This window comes from Loxodonta africana, chromosome 5, assembly GCF_030014295.1.
Source record: "Loxodonta africana isolate mLoxAfr1 chromosome 5, mLoxAfr1.hap2, whole genome shotgun sequence".
Lineage (NCBI taxonomy): Eukaryota > Metazoa > Chordata > Mammalia > Proboscidea > Elephantidae > Loxodonta > Loxodonta africana.
In genome coordinates, this window is record NC_087346.1 from 65,420,006 (window position 1) to 65,445,472 (window position 25,467).

Here is a 25,467-nt window from a genome sequence, read left to right on the forward strand (position 1 = left end):
CGTTACAGAACCTCAGAAGCCCCTTTTGGAACTTCTCCCAATCACCGCCTCCTCTTTCCTCCCCCAAAAGTAAAAAAAAAGGTAACCACTATTTTGACTTGAACATCATTGATGAATTTGCCAATTTTTTTTTTTGTACTTTAGATGAAGGTTTACAGAACAAATTAGTTTCTCATTAGACAATTAATACACATATTGTTTTGAGACATTGGTTACCAACCCCATAATTTAACATGTCAACACTCTCCCCTTCTCGACCTTGGGTTCCCCATTACCAGCTTTCTTATCCCCTTCTGCCTTCCCGTCCTTGCCCCTGGGCTGGTGTGCCCATTTAGCTTCATTTTGTTTAATGGGCTTGTTTAATCTTTGGCTGAAAGGTGAACCTCAGGAGTGACTTCCGTACTGAGTTAAAAGAGTGTCTGGGGGCCATACTCTCGGGGTTTCTCCAATCTCTGTCAGACCAGTAAGCCTGGTCTTTTTTTGTGAGTTAGGAGTTTATTCTACAACTTTCTGCAGCTCTATCCAGGACCCTCTATTGTGATCCCTGTCAGAGCAGTCGGTGGTGGTAGCTGGGCACCATGTGGTTGTGCTGGACTCAGTCTGGTGGAGGCTGTGGTAGTTGTGGTCCATTAGTCCCTTGGGCTAATCTTTCCCTTGTGTCTTTGATTTTCTTCATTCTCCCTTGCTCCAGATGGGGTGATACCAGTGGAGTATCCTATCTTAGATGGCCACTCACAAGCTTTTAAGACCCCAGACACCACTCACCAAAGTAGGCTGTAGAACATTTTCATTATAAACTGTTATGCCAATTGAGCTAGATGTCCATCGGGACAACGGTCCCCAGCCCCCAGCCCAGTAATTCGGTCCCTCAGGGAGTTTGGATGTGTCCATGAAGTTTCCATGACCTTGCCTTGGTCAGGTTGTACTGACTTCCCCAGGAATTTGCCAGTATTTGGTCTTTATATACTTTATCATTTTTAGGACTACACAGTATTGTGACTAGACGACTATTCTACTCTTTCTGAATATTTGGATTTCCAGGATAAGGTTAGGGATCTTGACTCATTGTCTGTGTGGCCTTAGGCAAGGTACTCAACTTCTCTGTGCTTTAGTTTGCTCATGCATAAAATGGGATGATAATAGCATCGAACTCATCAGGGTGTTGTAAGGTTTATGTAAATCATATACTGTAATACATTAACATAGAATCTGGAATCCTACACATGTTCTGTAGCAGGAGGGTGCCTCTCAGTATTACATTCCAATTCCATTTCACAAAAAACATATCCCATCCTATCTCCTGTGAGGTCTCACCTCTTATTTTAGTTATCAGAGTGCTTTACCATGTTGGAACTAGTCATGCTCTGGCTTCTGATTATTGGAGTGAAATGAGAGGAGACCTAAAATTACTTGCTTCTTTTTCCTGTAATCCAGCCCTTCTTAGCTATCACTGCCCTGAGCTGCTGCAGCCATAGCAAAAGAATGTGAGTGTAGCTCTGAACAGCTATGTTAGGAAAAATATCTTGTGTTTTTTTTTTTTTTTTAAGTTTAGTTCAACAGTTTTAATGATTAATATGGAAAATGTAAGATGAAAGAATTAGATTCTTGGTGGAGAAGGGTCAGTCTTTTATTCTATACTAAAAAATTTTCTTCTGCTTGCTAGATATTTGGTCCAAAAGTATCTTGAATTTAAAAGAAAAAAATTAAGTGCCATGAAAGTCTGACTAATGTATCTTGTCAACCCATGCAGCCATTTTATAAGATTGGAAGTTATCAGTGTGGGAAAACCTGGCAAAATTGAGTCCTAATCATTAGCTTGTAATGAAATTTTACGTGAAAGAATAATTTAGAATAAGAAATACTGGTTCAGACAATCAATAAGAAGAAAAAGAAGTTTGAAACAATGTTACAAAGTACAGGGGAAAAAAGCACACAAAAACATATATAACATACATACCTAGCATTTACATATATATACGTATATGTATATATGTTGTTAGTTGTCATCAACTCCATTCCCCTTTGGTGCAGCCGAGTCAGTTCCGACTCATAGTGACCCTATGTGACAGAGTAGATCTGCCCCTTGGGATATTCTAGGCTGGAATATTTACAGGAGCAGATTGCCAGGTCTTTTCTCCCACAGAGCCACTGGGTGGGTTCAAAGCACTTAGCCTTCGTGCCACCAGCTTCCTTCATATGACTCATAGCGACACTATAGGACAGAATAGAACTGCCCCATAGAATTTCCAAGGAGTGCCTGGTGGATTCGAACTGGCGACTTTTTGATTAGCGGCTATAACACTTAGCCGCTACTTGCCGCCCTTTCAACTCTAAGTCCAGCAGTTCAAAAAAGTTCAAAAAAATACATTCCCTTTAAAATTTCATTAAACTTGAGATCCTTAACTTCTGAATTAATATATTTCTGCATTTTACGTTCACTTAAGAAAAAAAACAGAAAATACATTTTAGTAAAAGAAAAAAATGGCCGATGATCTCACCGTGAAGAAACCACCAATGTAAATATTTGTTATAATTTTAGGATACTTTTAATGCAGATATGTAGCCATATATTTTAAAAAATCCGTATAACTAATCTTGCTTTCTAAATAAATGCATGTGTATGACGTCATTTTTTAGTTCCTGCATGGTATACCACTGCCCATATGTGTCACTATCTATGAAATTTATCCGTTATTGTTGGGCATTTTGTCAGAACTCTCAGTTGCAAAAACACAAAACTTAAATTTTCCCATACCAAAAGGAATTTTTGGCACTCTAATTAAAGTCTCGGGAGCCCTGGTGGTGCAAAGATTAAGCGCTCAGCTGCTAACCGAAAAGTTGGCTGTAGGAACCCACCCAGCGGCTCTACAGGAGAAGGACCTAGCAATCTGCTTCTGTAAAAATTACAGCTAAGAAAACCCTATAGGCAGTCCTACTCTGTCACATGGGGCTGCCGTGAGTGGAAACCGACTGGATGGTACCTAACAACAGCAACAATTAGACTGCTAAGTGGGCTTCGCTCCTTCAGAGGCCGGATAGCTACCAGCTGTTCCAGATTTATATCCTTTCAACTCCAAGTCCAGCAGGAGGGAAAAAACTGTCACTTCCCAGTAATGCCTTCAGATGTTCTGGTTCTAGCGTTCACTCTGAGACCAACTTGGACTCATTCGCTGAATGGGTAGGGAGAGAGGGCGAAACCAGAGGGATGATATCAGAAGAAATGGGTGTGAATGTTGGCAGGCAGAAACAACAGCTGTCCACTACAGACATTTAAATTGTTTCCAGCTATTTGATTTCATGAACCGCACCCCAGGGACTATCCTTGAACTTAAATCTTTGAGGGACATGACTAATTATTTCCTTAGAGTAAACACTTAAAAAAGAAATTACTGAACCTAACAGCATGGCACACTTTTAAAGAATTTGATCCTTTTAGCCAAATTGCCTTCTGTAAAGACAATACCTAGGAGCCCTGGTAGCACAGTGGTTAAAGTGCTTGGCTGCTAACCAAAAGGTAGGCAGTTAGAACCCAGCAGCCATTCTGTGGGAGAAAGATGTGGCAGTCTGCTTCTGTAAAGATTTACAGCCTTGGAAACCCTATGGGACAGTTCTACTCTGTCCTATAGGGTCGCTGTGAGTAGGAATCAACAGTTGTGTTTTTGGCTTTGGTAAAGATGTTACCAGTTTTTCCTCATATCCTTATCATCGTTGTTAGGCAAAAATTCTATGTTTTACTTTGTATTTATATAAATTACTCCTGAAATAAAACATTTTCATAAGTCTACAACCATTGATATTTTTTTATTTTAAATGAATTGCCTACAAATGCCCTTTAACCATTTATCTATTGGAGTGTTTGTATTATTTGTTTATAAAACTTACCACAAGCAAGTCCTTGTCTCAGATGTTGCAAATTCTTTACCAATTTACTTGTCTCTTAATTTGGTTGGCAGCTACTAAAGTTTAGAGTATATCTAATAATGTTTAGGTAATAAAGTTCAGAGCATATGTAAACAAAGTTTAGAGTATATAATATCCTGGTTTATTGCCTGGGTTAAAATCTGATTCTACTAATTAGTTTTGTGTTCTGTGCCTCAGTTTTCTCATTAGGAAGAAGGGGATAATAATCCTTTCTATTTCACAGGGTTGCTGTGAGAATTAAGTGAAATAACACTTCTGAATAACTTAGGGTAGTGTCTGGTATATAGTAAGAACTAAATTTTAGATGATTATTCTTAGTTGTGTTGTTTCTCCAAGTACAGAACATTTTCATTTTATATAATCGAATCTATCAGACATTTCTTTTAAGCTTTAAATATATGTCTGAGCTTTAAAAAAAAAAAACAAAAGTAGGACAGAATTTTCCACAACTTTTTATTTTTCAAAGCACAAGTTAATTGTCAAGAATTTACCACTACTTTGCTCCACTGGTCCCACCCTGTCTAGAAAAAAAAAAGAAGAAAACCAAAGACACTAAGGGCTAATGGACCACAACTACCACAGCCTCCACAAGACTGAGTCCAGCACTAGATGGTGCCTGGCTACCACTACCAACTGCTCTGACAGGGATCATAACAGAGGGTCCCAGACAAAGCTGGAGAAAAATGTAGAACAAAATTCTAACTCACAAAAAAAGACCAGACTTACTGACCTGACAGAGACTCCCTGACACCCTTTTAACTCAGTCCTGAAGTCACTCCTGAGGTTTACCCTTCAGCCAAAGATTAGACAGGCCCATAAAACAAAATGAGACTACGTGGGCACACCAGCCCAGGGGCAAGGATGCGAAGGCAGGAGGGGACAGGAAAGCTGGTAATGGGGAACCCAAGGTCGAGAAGGGAGAGTATTGACATGTTGTGGAGTTGACAACCAATGTCACAAAACAATATGTGTATTAATTTTTTAATGAGAAACTAATTTGCTCTGTAAACCCTCATCTAAAATACAATTTTAAAAAAAAAAAAGAACTTGCAGCTACTTTGTGTGATTGCAGAGACTTATAAAAAAATCCAATCTGGGAAAGGAATGTCCATTTAGAATATGATTGCTTTCCCTTTTCTTTCCAAAAGAAGGAGTTGACAAAAACAATTGTTTTGCATAATAATTTATTCGTTTAACAGATATTCATTGAGGTAAGCACTATGCTAAGCCTTAGGGATTCGTTGGTGACCAAGACATTTGTGGAATTTATAGAAAAGGTATTGGGACAGATGTTAAATAAAAAGTCACAAATATTTAGTTACAAATCTGAGATGTGCTGTCATGGAAAAGTAAAAATTACTATATAGTGAGGGAAATAGTTCAGACTCTGGCTTCTTAGAAGAAGTAGAATTGAGACTTAAAGGAAGACTAGGACTTAACTCAGGAGAATTTTCTGTGAACATTTTATAATCAATAATGAACAGCCTATAGTAATGTGAAATTTTGTGGAAGCAACAACAAAAATCAACAACATACCAATTTTCCTAACGTTTAACACACTGGGCTCTTTGTGATAAATGATGGATTAGATGGTCTGTGTCAGTGCTTCTTAGACTTTGGTGCAACTGCAGATTTACCTGAGGACATTGTGAAATACAGGCTCTGAGTCAGTGGGTCTGATTTAGGCCTGAGATTCAGGAGATAGATACCCACGCTGCCCATCAGAGGACAACACTGATTTAAGAAAAACAGACATCTCAGTTAAATAGATGCGCCAGCGTTCTTGAGTTACTTTGTGACCTCTCCTCTTTATTTTCAGTTCAAGTAAGTTTGCCGCTGTTGGATTTCATAACGCTCTGACTGAAGAACTGGTTGCCTTAGAAAGAACTGGAGTCAAAACAACGTGTCTCTGCCCCAATTTCATAAACACTGGCTTCATCAAAAATCCAAGTACCAGGTAAGTTGAGACAGAATTTGAACAAAAGGATTGGTGGTTATTATGAGTATCAGCCATTCTGTGGGTTTCCCTAAATATTTTAATCCCTAAAGTGCCTGATATTCAATACCTCTAGCACATCTCAATATCAGGTTCTGTAGATTCTGGGAAAATAAGTGGGGAGAGAGAGAAAGGGATTATGTATATAAGCAGTAGTTCTAAAACCTAAGTATAACAGACATTTCACCAACAGTGCTCACAAACCATGTAGATTGCCATACTCTACCCCCAGAGATTCTGACTGAGTAGGTTTATTTGGGGTAGGGTAGTGGTGGGAAAGGGGGCCTAGAATTTTGTATGTTTAACAAGCATTAAAGGTAATTCTGAGAGAGGTAACCCAGGACTGCAATTTGAGAAACAATACCCTTTGGCAGTCTAGAGGTTATCCCTCAAAACAAGTACCAGACTGTATCATTTCTTTGGTTAAAAACTAAAATTAAAAAGGATCGCCTCTGAGATTAATTCGTAATGTTTTATCTGTTTGAGAATAGCTTTAATGGCTTTGTAAATATGATGCATACTTATTTTTTAAATCTCTAACCTTACAGAAAAATGCAAATAAGAAAGCTTTTTTTTTTTTAATTTCCCTAAAACTATCCAGTGAAAAACATTTTGATGAACATACTTCTAGATATCTATGACTAGATAAATGTCTAAGTTTGACATAACTGGCGTATATTATACTTGAGGTTCTGGAAGCTGTAAATAAACTGCTTACAAGTCAGCCCTCCGTATCTGTGGGTTGCAAAAATATCCAGGGGCGGGGAGGAAAGTTCCAAAAAGCGAAACTTGAATTTGCCGCGCACAGAGCACTGTGCAGAATCCACGGGAATGAAATGAAATGACAGGTAGGCACACCCTGCTGTAGCCTCCCACCATTTCACAGATCCTCAGTCTCTCTCTAGCACTCATTGAGCATTGTTCGCTTCACGTCTTGTTATTATTCCCTAAACAATATAGTATTATATAACAACTGTTTACACAGCATTTACATTCCGTTAGGTATTATAAGTAGTCTAGAGATGATTTAAAGTATAAGATGTGTGTGGGTTATATGCAAATACTGTGCCATTTTATATAAAGGACCGGAGCATCCCTGGATTTTGGTATCCTGGGGGTCCTGGAACCAATCCCCTGCGGATAATGAGGGATGGCTGTACTTCTCTGAACATTATGTCACAGATAAATTTTTATGTCAGTAAACACAGAACTTTATCATAAATTGTATTGATGACTTACTCAGAACAATAGTGTCTCTTAGGGATAATCTTAAGGTTGTTTTTAATTTTCTTGGGTTTTTAATGTAGTAAAGCTGTAATGAACTTTCTTGTGCACACATATTTTCACATTTGGGTATCCAAGTAGATCCTAGAAGGGAGATTACTGGGCGAAAGGGTATACACATTTTAAATATTCATACATATTACCAAATTCCCCTCCAGAAACCTTGCTCCAATCTGTACTCCTACTCACAGTGCCTGGCCTTTACCAGCCTGTCTTCTGCTCATCTTTTTAATAGCTGCCAATTTAGTACATAAAGAACCATCTTTATTTTTATTCCGATGACTAGCTAGATTAGCATTTACAGGTAGTTTTTGGTCTTTTGACTTCTTTTGCGAATTGCCTGCTTTGTGGCCTTTGCTCACTGTTTTCTACTGAGCTGTTGAGTTTTTAAATTGGTATGTAAGACCTCTTCGTACATTCACGATATCACTGTATATGCCATATATGTTGCATTTTTATCCGCAGTTTGCTATTTGCCTTTCAGCCTTGTTTTCATTTAGTTCTGCTTTAAAATTTCTCAGTTTTCTTTTCTTTCATGGCCTTCAGGTTTTGTAAGGTGCTTGGAAAGGTCTTTCTCACCTCAAGCTTATGAAAGTATCTACCCATATGTTTTTTCTAGTGCTTTTCTGGTTGCATTTTTCACATTTAAATCTTTGAAACACTCAGATTTACTTTGGCTTAAGCAGCGATGTGGTAAAAAAAAAAAAAAAAAAAAATTTTTTTTTTTTTTTAGTATAGCTTAATTGCTTTTCCCAATGACTAATTAGTTGTTCTGCACTGTATACTCAGTTATACATCATTTTCCCACTGGTCTGAAATGTTACCTTTATATTATAATAAATTCTCATATTTAAAAGGATCTGCTTTTAGATTCTTTATTCATTGGATTGACAAGACTTGGTTTTTCAGTTTAATTCTGCCATACAGACTTTCTCCCTTTTCCCCCAATTCATCTGCCTTAGGCAAAAATGTATTTCAAATTAACGAAGAATATTCAATGTGGACCCTTTGGGAATATAGCAGGTTCTATAACACCTTAACCAAAGTCATCCCACAGATAGGCAGAGCAGAAAGCCATTGTTAGGCAGAAATTTGATGGCTATCCAAAGATCTCACAACCCCAAAGAATCTATCAAATAGTCCTAGAAGTTGTTGTTTTGTTTTTTTTCTTGACAACATTTTATTGGGCAAATAAAAATTGAAGAAAAGTTAACAAACGATGTTTACAGAAATGATGCATTTTAAATATATGGCTGCTTTAGCATAAATTTAATATAATTAATAATGGTTAACTCAAATAAAAAAATATTTTATTGTATTTTTGGTGAAAATATACACAGCAAAACACACTCCCATTTAACAATTTTTGCATATTACATAATGTTCAATGACATTGGTTTCTAGAGTCTATTTTTAAGATACTATTTTGTTAAACAAGTGAAACTATTTACAAGACCAGTGTTTAAATTCATGTATTGTTAAGAAAATCCTTAATTTGGACCCTGAAGACAGAAAATAAGGAACAAATACGTTTTTGGGTGGGTGGGTGAGGCTGAGGAGGAAGAGTTGAGAGAGAGGGTAAGAGTTCACTGAAATTAAAAGGGGATGTCAAAGGGGGAGATGAGTACATCCCCAAAGATAGTTTGCCAATTTCCTCCATTACACATTTTCAGAATTTAGATACTATAATAATAAAGAGTTTGAGCCAGAATTTTCCCTCAAACCCTATTTCAGTAATTAAAAAGAATAATTTACTCTCAACATCACCCCTTGGACATGACGTCACAGAGCTAACCTTAATGTGGGCAAGAGTGTCCTCTCGTGGTGAAACTCTACAACAATTAAAAAATTACCGAAGAAACTGAACAATACCCTGCTCAAAAAAGACTGGATTATAGAAGACATTAAGGATGGAATAAAGAAATTCAGAGAATACAATGGGAACGAAAACACTTCCTATCAGTACCTTTGGGACACAGCAAAAGCGGTGCTCAGAGGCCAATTTATATGAATAAATGCACACATCCAAAAAGAAGAAAGGGCCAAAATCAAAGAATTATCCCTACAACTTGAACAAATAGAAAGAGAGCAACAAAAGAAACCCACACGCACCAGAAGAAAACAAATAATAAAAATTAGAGCTGAACTAAACGAAATAGAAAACAGAAAAAGAATTGAAAGAATTAACAAGACCAAAAGATGGTTTTTTGAAAAAATCAACAAAATTGATAAACCACTGGTCAAAATAACAAAAGAAAAACAGGAGAGGAAGCAAATAACCCAAATAAGGAATGAGAGGGGCGATATTACAACAGACCCAACTGAAATTAAAAGAATCATATCAGATTACTGTGAAAAACTATACTCAAATTTGAAAACCTAAAAGAAATAAATTCCTAGAAACACACTACCTACCTAAACTAACACAAACAGAGGTAGAACAACTAAATAGACCCATAACAGAAGAAGAGATTGAAAAGGTAATCAAAAAACTCCCAACAAAAAAAAAGCCCTGGTCAGGACGGCTTCACTGCAGAGTTCTACCAAACTTTCAGAGGAGAGTTAACACCACTACTACTAAAAGTATTTCAGAGCATAGAAGAGGATGGAATACTACCAAACTCATTCTATGAAGCCACCATATCCCTGATACCAAAACCAGGTAAAGACACCACAAGAAAAGAAAATTATAGACCTATATCCCTCTTGAATGTAAATGCAAAAATCCTCAACAAAATTCTAGCCAATGGAATTCAACAACGTATCAAAAAAATAATTCAGCATGACCAAGTGGGATTCATACCAGGTATGCAGGGATGGTTCAACATTAGAAAAACAATTTATGTAATCCACCACATAAATAAAACGAAAGACAAGAATCACATGATTTTATCAATTGATGCAGAAAAGCCATTTGACAAACACTCATTCATGATAAAAAACTCTCAGAAAAATAGGAATAGAAGGAAAGTTCCTCAACATAATAAAGGGCATTTATACAAAGCCAACAGCCAACATCACCCTAAATGGAGAGAGCCTGAAACACTCCCATTGAGATCGGGAACCAGACAAGGATCCCCTTTATCACCACTCTTATTCAACATTATGCTGGAAGTCCTAGCCAGAGCAATTAGGCTAGATAAAGAAATAAAGAGCATCCAGATTGGCAAGGAAGAAGTCAAAGTATCTCTATTTGCAGATGACATGATCTTATACACAGAAAACCCTAAAGGAATCCTCCAGAAAACTAGTGAAACTAATAGAAGAGTTCAGCAGAGTATCGGGATACAAGATAAACATACAAAAATCAGTTGGATTCTTCTACACCAACAAAAAGAACATCGAAGAGGAAATCACCAAACCAATGCCATTTACCGTAGCCCCCAAGAAGATAAAATACTTAGGAATAAATCTTACCAGAGATGTAAAAGACTTATACAAAGAAAACTACAGTACACTTTGCAAGAAACCAAAAGAGACTTACATAAGTGGAAGAACATACCTTGCTCGTGGATAGGAAGACTTAACATTATAAAAATGTCTATTCTACCAAAACCAATCTATACATTTAATGCAATTCTGATCCAAATCCCAAGGACATTCTTTAATGAGATGGAGAAACAAATCACCAATTTCATATGGAAGGGGAAAAGGCCCCGGACAAATAAGGCATTACTGAAAAAGAAGAACAAAGCGGGAGGCCTTTACCTGATTTTAGAACCTATTATACAGCCACAGTAGTCAAAACAGCCTGGTACTGGTACAACAACAGATACATGGACCAATGGAACAGAATTGAGAATCCAGATATAAATCCATCCACATATGAGCAGTTGATATTTAACAAAGGCCCCAAAACAGTTAAATGGGGAAAAGACAGCCTTTTTAACAAATGGTGCTGACATAACTGGATATCCATCTGCAAAAAAATGAAACAAGACCCATACCTCACTCCATGCACACAAACTAACTCAAAATGGATCAAAGACCTAAATATAAAATCTAAAACAATAAAGATCATGGAAGAAAAAATAGGGACAACGTTAGGAGCCCTAATACATGGTATAAACAGTATACAAAACATTATAAAGAATGTAGAAGAAAAACTAGATAACTGGGAGCTCCTAAAAATCAAACACCTATGCTCATCCAAAGACTTCACCGAAAGAGTAAAAAGACTACCTACAGACTGGGAAAAAGTTTTTAGCTATGACATTTCTAATCAGCGCCCAATCTCTAAAATCTACATGATACTGCAAAAACTCAACTGCAAAAAGACAAATAATGCAATTAAAAAATGGGCAAAAGATATGAATAGACACTTCACTAAAGAACACATTCAGGTAGCTAACAGGTACATGAGGAAATGTTCACAATCATTAGCCATTAGAGAAATGCAGATCAAAACTACAATGAGATTTCATCTCACTCCAACAAGGCTGGCATTAATCCAAAAACACAAAATAATAAATGCTGGAGAGGCTGTGGGGAGATTGGAACACTTCTACACTGCTAGTGGGAGTGTCAAATGGTACAACCACTTTGGAAATCGATTTGGCACTTCCTTAAAAAGCTAGAAATACCATACCATCCAGCAATCCCACTCCTTGGAATATATCCTAGAGAAATAAAAGCCTTTACACGAACAGATATATGCACTCCCATGTTTATTGCAGCACTGTTTACAACAGCAAAAAGATGGAAGCAACCAAGGTGCCCATCAACGGATGAATGGATAAATAAATTATGGTATATTCACACAATGGAATACTACGCATCGATAAAGAACAGTGAGGAATCTGTGAAACATTTCATAACATGGAGGAACCTGGAAGGCATTATGCTGAGTGAAATTAGCCAGTTGCAAAAGGACACATATTGTATAAGACCACTATTATAAGAACTTGAGAAATAGTTTAAACTGAGAAGAAAACCTTCTTTTGTGCTTACAAGAGGGAGGAGGGAGGGAGGGTGGGAAAGGGGCATTCACTAATTAGACAGTAGATAAGAACTACTTTAGGTGGAGGGGAAGACAGCACACAATACAGGGGAAGTCAGCACAATTGGACTAAACCAAAAGCAAAGAAGTTTCCTGAATAAACTGAATGCTTCGAAGGCCAGTGTAGCAGGGGCAGGGGTCTGGGGACCATGGTTTCAGGGGACATCTAAGTCAATTGGCGTAATAAAATCTATTAAGAAAACATTCTGCATCCCACTTTGCAGAGAGCCATCTGGGGGTCTTAAACGCTAGCAAGCAGCCATCTAAGATGCATTAATTGGTCTCAACCCACCTGGATCAAAGGAGAATGAAGAACACCAAGACACAAGGCGATTACGAGCCCAAGAGATAGAAAGGGCCACATGAACCAGAGACTACATCATCCCTGAGACCAGAAGAACTAGATGGTGCCCAGCTACAATCGATGAGTGCCCTGACAGGGAACACAACAGTGAACCCCTGAGGGAGCAGGAGAGCAGTGGGGTGCAGACCCCAAATTCTCATAAGACCAGACTTAATGGTCTGACTGAGACTAGAAGGACCCTGGTGGTCATGGCCCCCAGACCTTCTGTTAGCCCAGGACAGGAAACCATTCGCAAAGCCAACTCTTCAGACATGAATTGGACTGGACAATGGGTTGGAGAGGGTTGCTGGTGAGGAGTGAGCTTCTTGGATCAGGTGGACACTTGAGACTATGTTGGCATCTCCTGCCTGGAGGGTAGACGAGAGAGAGTGGAAGGGTTAGAAGCTGGCCAAAAGGACATGAAAAGAGAGGGTGGAGGGAGAAAGCAGGCTGTCTCATTAGGGGGAGAGTAACTGGGAATGTGTAGCAAGGTGTATATGGGTTTTTGTGTGAGAGATTGACTTGATTTGTAAACTTTCACTTAAAGCACAATAAAAATTATTAAAAAAAAAAAAAAGAAGAAGAAAAATTACAGAAGCTTTTTCCTTCAGGGGGAAACCCTGGTGGCGTAGTGGTTAAGAGCTAGAGCTGCCAACCAAAAGGTTGGCAGTTCAAATGCACCAGGCGCTCCATGGAAACCCTATGGGACAGTTCTACTCTGTCCTATAGGGTCACTATGAGTCAGAATTGATTCAAGGGCAACAGGTTTTTGCTTCAGGGGATAGAGGGGAGAAAGGCATGAGTAGAGGCTGATACAATTTCAGTCCAGTCACAGAAATATAAATGTGGAGCCCTGGTGTGGCACAGTGGTTAAAAGCATAGCTGCTAACCAAAAAGTTGGTAGTTTGAGTTCACCAACTGCTCACTGGAAACCCTATGTGGCAGTTCTGCTCTGTCCTACAGGGTCACTGTGTGTTGGAACCGAATCAACTCAACAGCAATGGTTTTTTTTGTTTTTGTTTTGTTAAGAAAGGGCCTGGCGCCTTGTCCTGCCACATGAACCATTTTGAGGCTAACCTGGTACTAGAGTGGACCCCAAAGGTGAAGTTGATTTTAATATAGTACTTCTAATTAGAAGAGTGGGAGAGCATATCCTAAATGATTTGTATTAGACACGGAATAGAATCTGTCATTTTCTTAAACCTCACAACAGTATTTTGAGGGAGATCAGGTTAGCCCTCTTCAGCAGATTAGAGTTATCTACAGCTGAGTGAGATCAAGCCGCCTGCCTGTCAGTAGCAGACCTGAGATTCAGATCAAGGTTTTTCCTCTTTATACAGAGGGCGGGCTCCCTGAAAGTATAAATCTGAGCCAAACTCTAAGTGACTCAATTCAAAATAATTTGTTTCATGTTAATGTTGGAACTTAAATTCTCTTTTAAAGTTCTTCTAAGATACAGTTTCAAGGGCTGGAGGCGCAGTGGTTAAGAACGCTGCTGCTAACCAAAAGGTCGGCAATTGAATCTACTAGCTGGTCCTTGGAAACCCTGTGGGGCAGTCCTGTTCTGTCCTATAGGGTCGCTATGAGTTGGAATACACTGGATGGCAACAGTTTTTTTTTTTTTTTGGTAAGATACAGTTTATTGTAAGATACAGCTAACACACTATAAAGAAACTGGCATGATGTAAAGTTTATAATGCAGCATAATCTGACTGTATTGGAATTAAGTGTAATTTTTTGTTGTTGTTAGGTGCCGTCGAGTCGGTTCCGACTCATAGCGACCCTATGTACAAAAGAACGAAACACTGCCCGGTCCTGAGCCATCCTCACAATCGTTGTTATGCTTGAGCTCATTATTGCAGCCACTGTGTCAATCCACCTCGTTGAGGGTCTTCCTCTTTTCCGCTGACCCTGTACTCTGCCAAGCATGATGTCCCTCTCCAGGGACTGATCCCTCCTGACAACATGTCCAAAGTATGTAAGACGCAGTCTCACCAACCTTGCCTCTAAGGAGCATTCTGGTTGTACTTCTTCTAAGACAGATTTGTTCATTCTTTTGGCAGGCCATGGTATATTCAATATTCTTCAATTCAATATAATAATTCAATTATTATATTGAATTAAGTGTAATTGGGTGGTCTAATTTTTTTTACCAGTTAAATTTTTTTTCAGTTAAAAAATAAACAAAAAAATGACCTGAGCTTTAAAAGAGTAGAAATGACTTCCCCAAAATTACCCAGCTATGTAATCAGCTGTAAATAATAAAACACAAGTATTTTACCTAAACAATTAACTCTTAGCCCTCCTCATTCCCCTATGCATCCCAGTTCTCTACCCCAACAGACTGGCCCAATACATTAAATCCATTATGAACACTTGTTTAATAAAATTTGCAACTCTCATTAATGTTAGGCAGCCAGGAAAAAAAAAAAATTTTTTTTTCATTTACTGACATTTCTATGATTAGGATTTTATTCTGCCAAGAAATTGAGTTTTTTTCTGAAAGCTACTATTCTTTTGGCCTATTTAAAATCCTGATATTGGACAACACTGGATTTCAATGAAAATTCTTCTGACTAGAGCTAAGACTTAGGTAAACAGACCGAGTGCACTAAGCAAAGTTCTGTTCCTGCAACACCGTTTGATTAGTAGGTTAGCAAGGCCACAGTGTGAAAGATGGGGTGTGCCCATACTTTTACATTGGTGCTTATGATCCTTCATGGAGCTTGGGAATATTGAAGTCTGGTAGCAATATGAGGAGCCCTGGTGGCTTAGTGGTTAAAGTGCTTGACTGCTTATCAAAAGGTCAGTGATTGGAACTTATCAACTACTCCGTGGGGGAAGGTGTGGCAGTCTGCTTCCGTAATGATTTACAGCCTTGGAAGCCATATGAGGCAGTTCTTCTCTGTCCCATAGGGTCGCTATGAGTTGGAATTGACTTGATGGCAGCAGGTTTGGTTTGGTAGCAATATGCTACAAAGAGAGTTTCCCTCTGAAGGCTTTTCCAAGGTGCAAGCATCCTTTAGTTTCTGGATTTCATCCTTACCAGCACCCATACCTGTCTACACCACAGGATAAGGAACTGCTTAGTCATCTTTAGGCTTCCATTACCTTTGAATTTCATCTCCATTGGCCAAAAGCCATTGCTTTTATCATTATACTTCCTCTCCTTTCACATCTCCAGCCTGTTCATATGTAATACTTTTGCTTCAGGGTACTGGAGTGGAAACAGTATTCTAATTCTATGCTGAGAATGAAAGAATAAATGCATGTGTATATATATATATTTTTTAATTTTATTGTGGTAAAATATATATATAAAAAAACTCTTTGCTGCCGAGTCGATTCCAACTCATAGCAACCCTACAGGACAGAGCAGAACTGCCCCATACAATTTCCAAAGAGTGCCTAGTCGATTTGAACTGCCAACCTTTTGGTTAGCAGCCGTAGCTCTTAACCACTTCACCACCAGGATTTCCAAATATATATATATACCTCATAAAATTTGCCATTTAACCATATATAAGTGTACAATTCAGTGATATCAATTACATTCCCAGTATTGTGCAACCATAACCACTATTTCCAAAACTTTTTATCGCCCAGACAGAAACTCAGTACCCTTTAAGCAATAATTCCTCATTCCTCCTTCCTCCCAGCAGGGTGTCACTAGGGGAATGTGGACCACAGGGGGTGACACTGTCAGAGGGAGTGACTCCAAAATGACTGTCCATAAAAGTATCCCTGTAGTTAGTTATAACAATAGAAACATTTTTTGTGAGCCCAGCTTGCATGTATCAATATATCTACAAGGCTATAACTCCATGCTAACTTAGTTTTTGAACCTTTTAATGCCTTTCAGTCAGAGCTGTCATTCTTACCCAATTACAGTGACACTTCAAATCACGTGGTTTCATCTGCACATGCTATAAGCACGCACTATTGTTTTTGTTGCTGCTGGTATTTTTATAATTGCTGATTTTGTCAAATTTTCTGGTGTTTTAGCTACAGTATTGTGGTAATTAGTATTTGTGAACCTATATCAATAACTTTTTTGAGGAGGAAGTAGTAACTAAAGGAAAAGAAGGATATACAGGAATTACCATTTATGAGTAACATTAGTACAAAAAATATTACTAAGGATTCTGTATGGTATGGTACGAGACGAGGTCCATGGGGTAGGGGTGACACCATGAGTTACTGCACTGGGTGACACCAACCCTAGTGATGCCACTGCCCCATCCCCCACCCCCAGCCGCTGGTAACCTGTAACCTACTTTTGTCTCTATGGATTTGCCTGTTTTAGGTATTTCATATAAGTGGGGTTCTATTTTTGTCCTTTTTTGTCTGATTTATTTCATACAGCATAATATTTTCAAGGTTCATCTGTGTTGTCCTGTGTTTCAGAACTTCATTTCTCTCTTGTCTGAGTAATATTTCATTGTATGTATATATAACAGATTTTGTTTATCCTTCTACCTGTTGGTGGACACTTGGGTTGTTTTCAGCTTTTGGCTATTGTGGATAATGATGCAGTGAACATCAGTGTACAGGCAGTCCTTGGGCTATGAATGAGATCCATCCCTAACTGTGTCTTTAAGTCAAATTTGTAGGTGAATTGGAACATGTGCATACGGTTCTTGTTCAGTCTTACCTTAGGAAACCCTGGTGGTGTAGTGGTTAAGTGCTATGGCTCCTAACCAAAAGATCAGCAGTTCGAATCCACCAGGCACTCCTTGGAAACTCTATGGGCAGTTCTACTCTGTCCTATAGGGTCGCTACGAGTCGGAATAGACTCGATGGCAAAAGGTTTGGGGTTTTTGTTGTTGTTTTTATGGCTGATGATGTTAAGCATCTCTTCATGTGCTTGTTGGGCATTTGAATATCTTTCATGAAATATTTGTTCAAATCCTTTGTCCATTTTTTGGTTCAGTTGTCTTTTTTTGTTGTTAAGCTATGGAAGTTTTTTAAATATATATTTTGGATACTAAACCCTTTTCAGAAAATTTTCTCCCAGTCTGCAGGTTGTCATCTTACTTCATTGATAAAGTTCTTTCATGAACAAAAGTACTTAATTTGTATGAGGTCCCATTTATCTGTTTTACTGCATGTGCTTTTGTTGTCATATCCGATAATCCGTTGTGAGTCCTCCTACTTTATTCTTTAAGATTACTTTAACTATTAGGGGTCAATGCTGTTGTTTTAAAGTCTTCGTCAAGGAAATCCATTATCTGGGCTTTTATACAGGTGATTTCTTTCATTTTATTTTCTTCTCTTGAATTGGCCATTAAATAAATAATTTCTTTTCTAAGGATCAGCACAAAGCTGGTTCCTATGAGGCAGAGATTAAAGACGTCCCAAATGTCCAACTTTTCCAAGCTGCTGTACCACTCCATCATCTCTAACATCAACTACTCCCTCTCGCCTCAGTACTCTCCCTCCTGTCTTTGGGTTCTCTAATTTCTTGTAACGTCTCACATAGCTCACAGACCATGTAAAGGAAATGGCTCATGAGGTTTTGGAGTCTGGCAAGTCCCAAATTCATGGGTCAGGCATGGGCTTCTCTCCCTGGCCCTCAGTCCCTGCCCAAAGGCCCTCAGCTGTCTTGTTCCATGAGCTGGGAAGCCCCCTGCGCCGTCTCCTGTGGGTCTCTGCTGCTGGTTTCTGCCGCGGCCTCTCTTTCTTTGGTGGTGGCGGGCTCTCCTCTTTGCTCTGGAATTGGCTGTCTTTTAAGGCAAAACTAACCAATCCCCTTGGTAGGCCACAATTACCCTATCGCACAATCACCTAGGGGGCAGTTATCAGACTATGGCTATAAAGGCCACACACAAAAGTAATTAATCCACTACAGCCGCCTTGTTCTGTTTCTTTGTAAACCTCTTGTTTTTTTGTTTGTTTGTTTTAGTTGAAACCTGGGTGTTTGAATGTTATAATGTGATAACTCTGGAAATCAGATTCTCCCCCTTCCCTAGGGTTTGCTGTTCCATTGTTTTGTTTCTAATTGTTGAAGGCTGTAGAAGTCTGTTTAGTGACTTCCTCCCTGGCTGTTTTTCCAAAGACTGCGTCTCTGCTTATTTGTGCACATTGAAGTCTATGTTCCTTAGCTTGTGTTCAGCTAGTATTTTGATGATTTTCTTGAAGGCCAGGAGGGGAAAAGCCAAAAATGCAACACCTCTCCCAGTCTTTACTATTGATTACATTCCTGAAATTGTACAACCATTCTCACCTTCCTTTTCCATATTATTCCATCTCCATTAAGATAAACCGATTGCCCCCTCAGCTTGTCATATAACCTTTCAAATTGCTGTTACCAGATTGATCCCACATAGATAATTCTTTAAAAGAGCATAATGCTCAAGGCAGATGTTCATTGCTAATTAAGCTAAACCATTGTTTGCTTTAAAAATGTCTTAAGGGATAGTTTCTGTTTAAGGTTTAATGTTTAAAGATTATCTCAGGGCAATAGTTGGGGGGGTGGTGTCATCCAGTCTTACTGGATCCAAGAAGTCTGGATTCTATGAGTATTTAAAATTCTGTTCCACATTCCTCCTCCGCCCCCCCCCCCCCCATATCAGGATTCTTCTATAGAATCTTGGAGCAAAATGTTCAGTAATAGTAGCTGAGCACCATCCAGTCCTTCTGGTCTCATGGCAAAGGAGGCAGTTATTCATGGAGTCAACCAGATACACATTCCATTTCCTTCTCCCTGCTGTTTCAGATAAATAGAAACCAATTGTACCTTGGATGGCCCCTGGTGAGCTTTTAAGACCCCAGGCACTATGCAACTGACTAGCAGGTAGAACAGAAGCACTAAAAACAATAATAGGCCGGTTGAAGCCATGATCCTAAATCTCCAAACAAAGAAAACAAATCCCGTGAGGTGCTTGGTTATACTTTAGCAGTATCAGCAGCTGTTCTTTTTTCTTTTTTGTAGACAGGTGTATAATACAGCATTTGCCAATTCAACCTTATTTAGGTGTATAGCTTAGTGATATCAATTACACTGATCATGCTGTACAACCATTAACCTTACAGTGCCAAATTTCCCATCAACAGAAACAGAAACTCACTACTTGCCAAACAATGGCTTCCTCTCTCCCCCTCACTCTTGCCCCTGGTAACCACTAATAAACTCTGGTCTCTGTACATTTGCCTATTATTGTGATTTCATGTAAGTGAGATCATATAATATTGTCCTTTTGTGATTAACTTACTTCACTCAGTATAATGTTTTCAAGGTTCATCTACATTGTAGCATGGATCAGGACTTCATTTCTCTTTATGGCTGAGTAGTATTCCATTGTATGTATACCGCATTTTATTTACCCATTCATCAGTTGATGGACATTTAGGTTATTTCCACCTTCTGGCTAGCGTGAATAGTGCTGCAATGAACATTGGTGTCTATCTTAGTCTCTTAGTGTTGCTACAACAGAAGTACCGTAAGTGGGTGACTTTAACAAACAAATTTATTTTCTCACAATTTAGGAGACAAGAAGTCTGAATTCAGGGTGCTGGCTCTTAGGGAAGACTTTCTCTCTCTTGCCAGTTCTGGGGGAAGGTCTTTGTTTCTTTTCAATTTCTGTTCCTTGGTTCCTTGGCAGTCTTCATCTGGTTTGTGCCTTCCCCTCCAATTGTGCTTCCTTCTCTTTATCTGATCTGCTCCTTTTATATCTCAGAGGTGATTGGTTTAAAACACACCCTACACTCATATGGTCTCATTAACATAACAAAGAAAGTCTTATTCCGAAGTGGGATTATGCCCACAGGTATCCGGGTTTAAGATTTACAACACATGTTTTGGGGGAACAGAATTCAGTCTATAACAGTGTCTCATCCAGTTTTTTTGGTCCCACTTTCTAGTCACACACATTTAAACTTCGCCTCTCTAAAGTGTCAGCCACGCAAACATTTGGTTGACACTGGTGGATTTAATGAATGTGTTCAATTACGCTTTTTCTTCTGAGTAGTTAATAAAGTATCAAGAACTCAGAACCAACTCTTGTGCATCTCCTCCTCAAGTGCACTTCCTCTAACACCCAGATAATGAAGGCCAAATTATAGGGACCACCTGCTAGTCCATGGTGCCTGTACTGGGGGTGATTGCACAGTGGAGGTATAACGTGGAAACAAGTAACAAAGCTGAAAATTAAATCAAGACCTTATAAATACCCAGGCAACAGACACATGAGGAAATGCTCACAATCTCTAGCCATCAGAGAAATGCAAATCATAACGACAATGAAATACCATCTCACCCCAGCATTACTGGCACGAATCAATAAAACAGAAAATAGCAAATGTTGGAGAGGCTGCAGGGAGATCGGAACTCTTATGCACTGCTGGTGGGAATGCAAAATGATACAACCATTTTGGAAAACGATATGGCGCTTTCTTAGAAAGCTAGGTTTATAAATACCATATGATTCAGCAATCCCACTCCTGGGAATATATCCTAGAGAAATAAGAGTCGTCACACGAATAAATATATGTACACCCATGTTCGTTGCAGCGTTGTTCACAATAGCAAAAAGATGGAAACAATCTAGATGCCCATCAACAGATGAATGGAAAAATTGTCGTACATATGCACAATGGAGTATTACGCAATGATAAAGAACAACAATGAATCTGTGAATCTGGAGGACATTATGCTGAGTGAAATAAGTCAATTGCAAAAGGACAAATATTGTATGAGACCACCACTGTAAAAACTCATGAAAAGGTTTACATACAAAAAGAAACAATCTTTGTTGGTTACAAGGGAAGGGAGGGGTGAGGATGGAAAACACTTAATAGATAAACAGTAACTTTGGTGAAGGGTGTGACAGTACACAATACTGGGGAAGCCAGCACAGCCCTTTACAAGGCAGAGCCATAGTAGACATCCAAACTCCCTGAGGGACCAAATTGCTGGGCTGAGGGCTGTGGGGACCAGGGTCTCAGGGAACATCTAGCTCAATTGACGTAACAGAGTTTATAAAGAAAATGTTCCACATCCTACTTTGGTGCATAGCATCTGGGGTCTTGGGAGCCTGTGAGCAGCCGTCTAGGATACTCCACTGGTCTCACGCCTTCGGGGAGCAAGGAAGAATGAAGAAAACTAAGGACACAAGGGACGGATTAGTCAAAAGACTGATGGACCACATCTACCAAAGCCGCCACCAGACTGAACCCAGTACAACTAGATGGTGCCTGGCTACCACCACTGACTGACTGCTCTGACGGGGATCACAGTGGAGGGTCTTGGACAGAGCTAGAGAGAAATGTAGTACAAAATTCTAACTCAAAAAGAAAGACCAGGCTTGTTGGCCTGACAGAGACTGGAGAAACCCTGAGAGTGTGGCCCCGGGACATCCTTTCAGTTCAGTGATGAGGCTACTCCTGAGGCTTACCCTTCTCAGTTCAGTGATGAGGCTACTCCTGAGGCTTACCCTTTGGCCAAAGACTGAGCAGACCCATGGAACAAAACAAGACTGAAGGGGTGCACCAGCCCTGGGGCAGGGACTGGAAGGTAGGAGGGAGCAGGAAGACTGGTAATAGGGAATTCAGGGTTGAGAAGGGAAAGTGTTGACATGTCGTGGGGTTGTTAACCAATGTCATACAATGATGTGTGTACTGAATGTTTGATGGGAAACTGGTTTGTTCTGTAAACCTTCATCTAAAGTTCAACAATAAATAATTTAAAAAAAAAAAAAAAGCCCTTGTAAATGTAAGGGTTCCATATGGAGATCAAGGATCAGGCACCGGGCACATACCTATCATATCTTAATTCCTCTGACGTTTTAGAAATTGCTCACTGAGAGTCTTAGTATAGCATAAAACTTATATAATGCTCTCTGATTTCTCTCCCAAGATTTATAAAAGTTTAAACCTAGCCAAATTATTTTTTTTTATTGTGGTGAGTATGTATAACAAAAAAATTGCTATTTCAACATTTTATACATATACAGTTCAGTGACATTAATTACATTCATCATGTCATATACCATCACCACTATTTGTTTCAAAATTTTCCCCTCACCCTTAACAGAATCTCAATGCCCTCTCACCGCCCCCAAAGCAGTGACCCCCTCTTTCCTCGTTCTTCCTATGGTCTCTGTATATTTGCTGATAAATTATTTTTGAGTCCTAGTTACTTCTATAGTTCTTATTTGTAAAGTAAGGATTATGGCATCTCCTTCATAGGAGTAAAGCTTCAGTAGGATAACCTATGTAGAGTGCTTAATAATAAGCACTAAATAAATAATAATAATATTTATTAATGGTAAAGTGGCTACCATTTGTTGAGCACCTATGATGGGCTGATGCTACAAGTCAGTTGTGTTATGATTCCCATGGTAATATATATTTAGCACCAAACTAAGGCTGAAGCCTCAGTGAAATGTTTCGTTTCTAAAGACTGCCTCTGATTTCAGTTTGGGACCCACTCTGGAACCTGAGGAAGTGGTAAGCAAGCTGATGAATGGGATCCTGACTGAGCAGAAAACGGTTTTTGTTCCATCCTCTATATGCATTTTACTAGTAATGGAAAAGTAAGTGACAGTTATGTTTGTTAACATTAGAAATTAAGATTTATCTAAGACATGTTTTTATCCAGATTTAAAATCCAATAGTTGATAAAGCAGTTGATTAAATGGAATTAATAAAAATAATAGGTTTAAAGAATCCATAAATTTTTTATATCATATTTTATGCTAATTATTGAATCAAGATTGGTATAGCTTTTGGGGTAAATTGATTAAATCATTTCCACAAGTTTTTTTAAATTTAATTATTATTATTTTATTGTGGTAAAATTTATACACACCAAAACATTTAACAACAGAATAGCTTCCACATTTACAATTCATTTCCACAAGTTTTTAAGTTGTTTATTTTAAAAAGGAAGAGATTTATGTATTTCTGGATGTCTTTGTTTTATAATAAATGAATATGAAGATTTTTTTAATGCATTTTTATATAATGGAATCATAGGTCAGTGACATTGAAGGGAACCACAGTACATAACAGATAATCCTTGAACTTTTATCTTATGCAAAATCATATTGAAGCCTAGGAATTTCTAAATAGTCTTTTATCCTTTTAGTGACCCTTGAGCCTAGCTGCTTAAAGTGTGGTCCACAGATTAGCAGCATCAGCATTCCCTGGGACCTTGCTAACAAATTCAGAAGCTTGGGGCCCCACTTGAGATCTCCTGAATTAGAATCAGCATTTTCATGAGATCCCCAGATGACTTGTATGCATGTTAAAATTTGAGAAGCACTTCTTTAGAGCTGTAACTCTTAACTTTGGTGTACACTGGAATTTACCTGGGAGGTTTAACACAAAGACGTACTCTCCAAGATTCTGATTTGTGCAGCCTGGGCTTTGTGAGATGTAACAGCACTCTGGGTGATTCTAACACGCAGCCAAGATTGAAAACCACTGGCTTAAAGAATACGTTTTCATAATCCGAGGAGCCCTGGTGGTGTAGTGGTTAAACCTCTCAGCTGTTAACCAACAGGTTGGAGGTCTGAACCCACCATCCTGCTGTGCTGGAGAAAGATGTGGAGTGTACTTATGTAAAGATTACACCCTTGGCAACTCTATGGGGCAGTTCTGTTCTGTCCTGTAGGGTTGCTACAAGTTGGTTGACTCAACAGCAAGGGTTTTCATAGTCTGCTCCTTATTACTTACTGGGAAAGCTGTATGGTAATGAAGCTGATCAGGTAATTAGGAGAAGTGAAAGGGAGCCTTAGGGCAGCTGGGAGAAAAGGCTTCTTGCTATCTGTTCCGAGAGTCAGATTTTCCCAACTTTATGGGCATAACAGGATCACTTGGGAAGTCTATTTTAAAAGTAGTTCCTGAATGTCTCCTTTAGAGGTTTTAATATAGGGTATTTGAACTGGGACCCAGAAATAAGTATTTTAATAGGCAACCGCCCCTGGCAGTTGTCCAGAGATCATACTTGAAGAATTACTGCCCCAGAGACTGAAACAAATTCAAGAGATCAAATGCCTAAGTGACACGTCAGGCTTTTTTAGTCTCTTCTGTGAGAAACTATGGTTGAACATGCCTTGAAAGTTTAGGTAATTCGACTCAAGTATCAAAGTGTTTAGCATTGTATTTGGCACATTACATAAGTAAACACTCAATGATTACAGCCCACTACAAGAAAGAGAGGGAGCCCTGGTAGTACAGTGGTTAAGCACTTGGCTGCTAACTTCAAAGGTCAGTGGTTCAAACCCACCAGCCGACAAAGGAGAGAGAAAGATTTGCAGCCTAGAAACCCTGCTGGGTAGTTCTGCTTTGTCCTATAAGGTCACTGTGAGTCAGAATCGACTCAACAGCAATGAGTTTGGTGCTTTGTTTTGTTTTAATGAGGAAAGGAATTTTGCCTGTTTTCTATTACTGTATCCCTGCACTTTGAAGAGTGACTGGATGGCACCTATGAGTTTGTTGATTGAATATTTCCTAGACCTTTAACATAGAGATTCCAAGCTTGTGCTCTGGAATCAGATGAAACAGGAACATGGATGAGTTATTTAACCCCTTTGAAGTTCAGTAACATGGAAAACACAATAGGTTTATAGGGCTGTGAGGAATAAATAAAATAATGCATTTAATGTAGTCAGTTCACAGTAAGTACTCAATAAAGGTTTTATACTAATATTTACTACCACTGTTATTATTATGAGCCCCTGGGTGGAGCAAATGCTTAAGCACTCAGCACGGAAAGATTGGGGGTTGAATCCACCCTGAGATGCCTCAGAAGAAAGGCCTAGCAATCTACTTCTGAAAGGTCACAGCCATTAAAAACCCTGTGTATGTGCAGCTCTGCTCTGGAACACATGGGTTCACCATGAGTTGGCAACTGGTGTATTAGTATTACTATAATTGCTACCATTGTTATCATTGCCCTGATTTTCCGCTGGCTGTGAG

The 25,467-nt window shown here is 38.9% G+C and overlaps 1 protein-coding gene across 1 annotated transcript in view; it reads left to right on the forward strand.

The window, feature by feature from the left end:
* HSD17B11 (hydroxysteroid 17-beta dehydrogenase 11) overlaps positions 1-25,467 on the forward strand; it is a 55,889-nt gene that overhangs the window by 24,422 nt on the left and 6,000 nt on the right. Inside the window, exons 5-6 of the mRNA XM_003414189.4 lie at positions 5,741-5,878; positions 22,962-23,078. Coding sequence (XP_003414237.1) covers positions 5,741-5,878; positions 22,962-23,078 — 255 coding nt within the window. The remainder of the gene's footprint in view (positions 1-5,740; positions 5,879-22,961; positions 23,079-25,467) is intronic.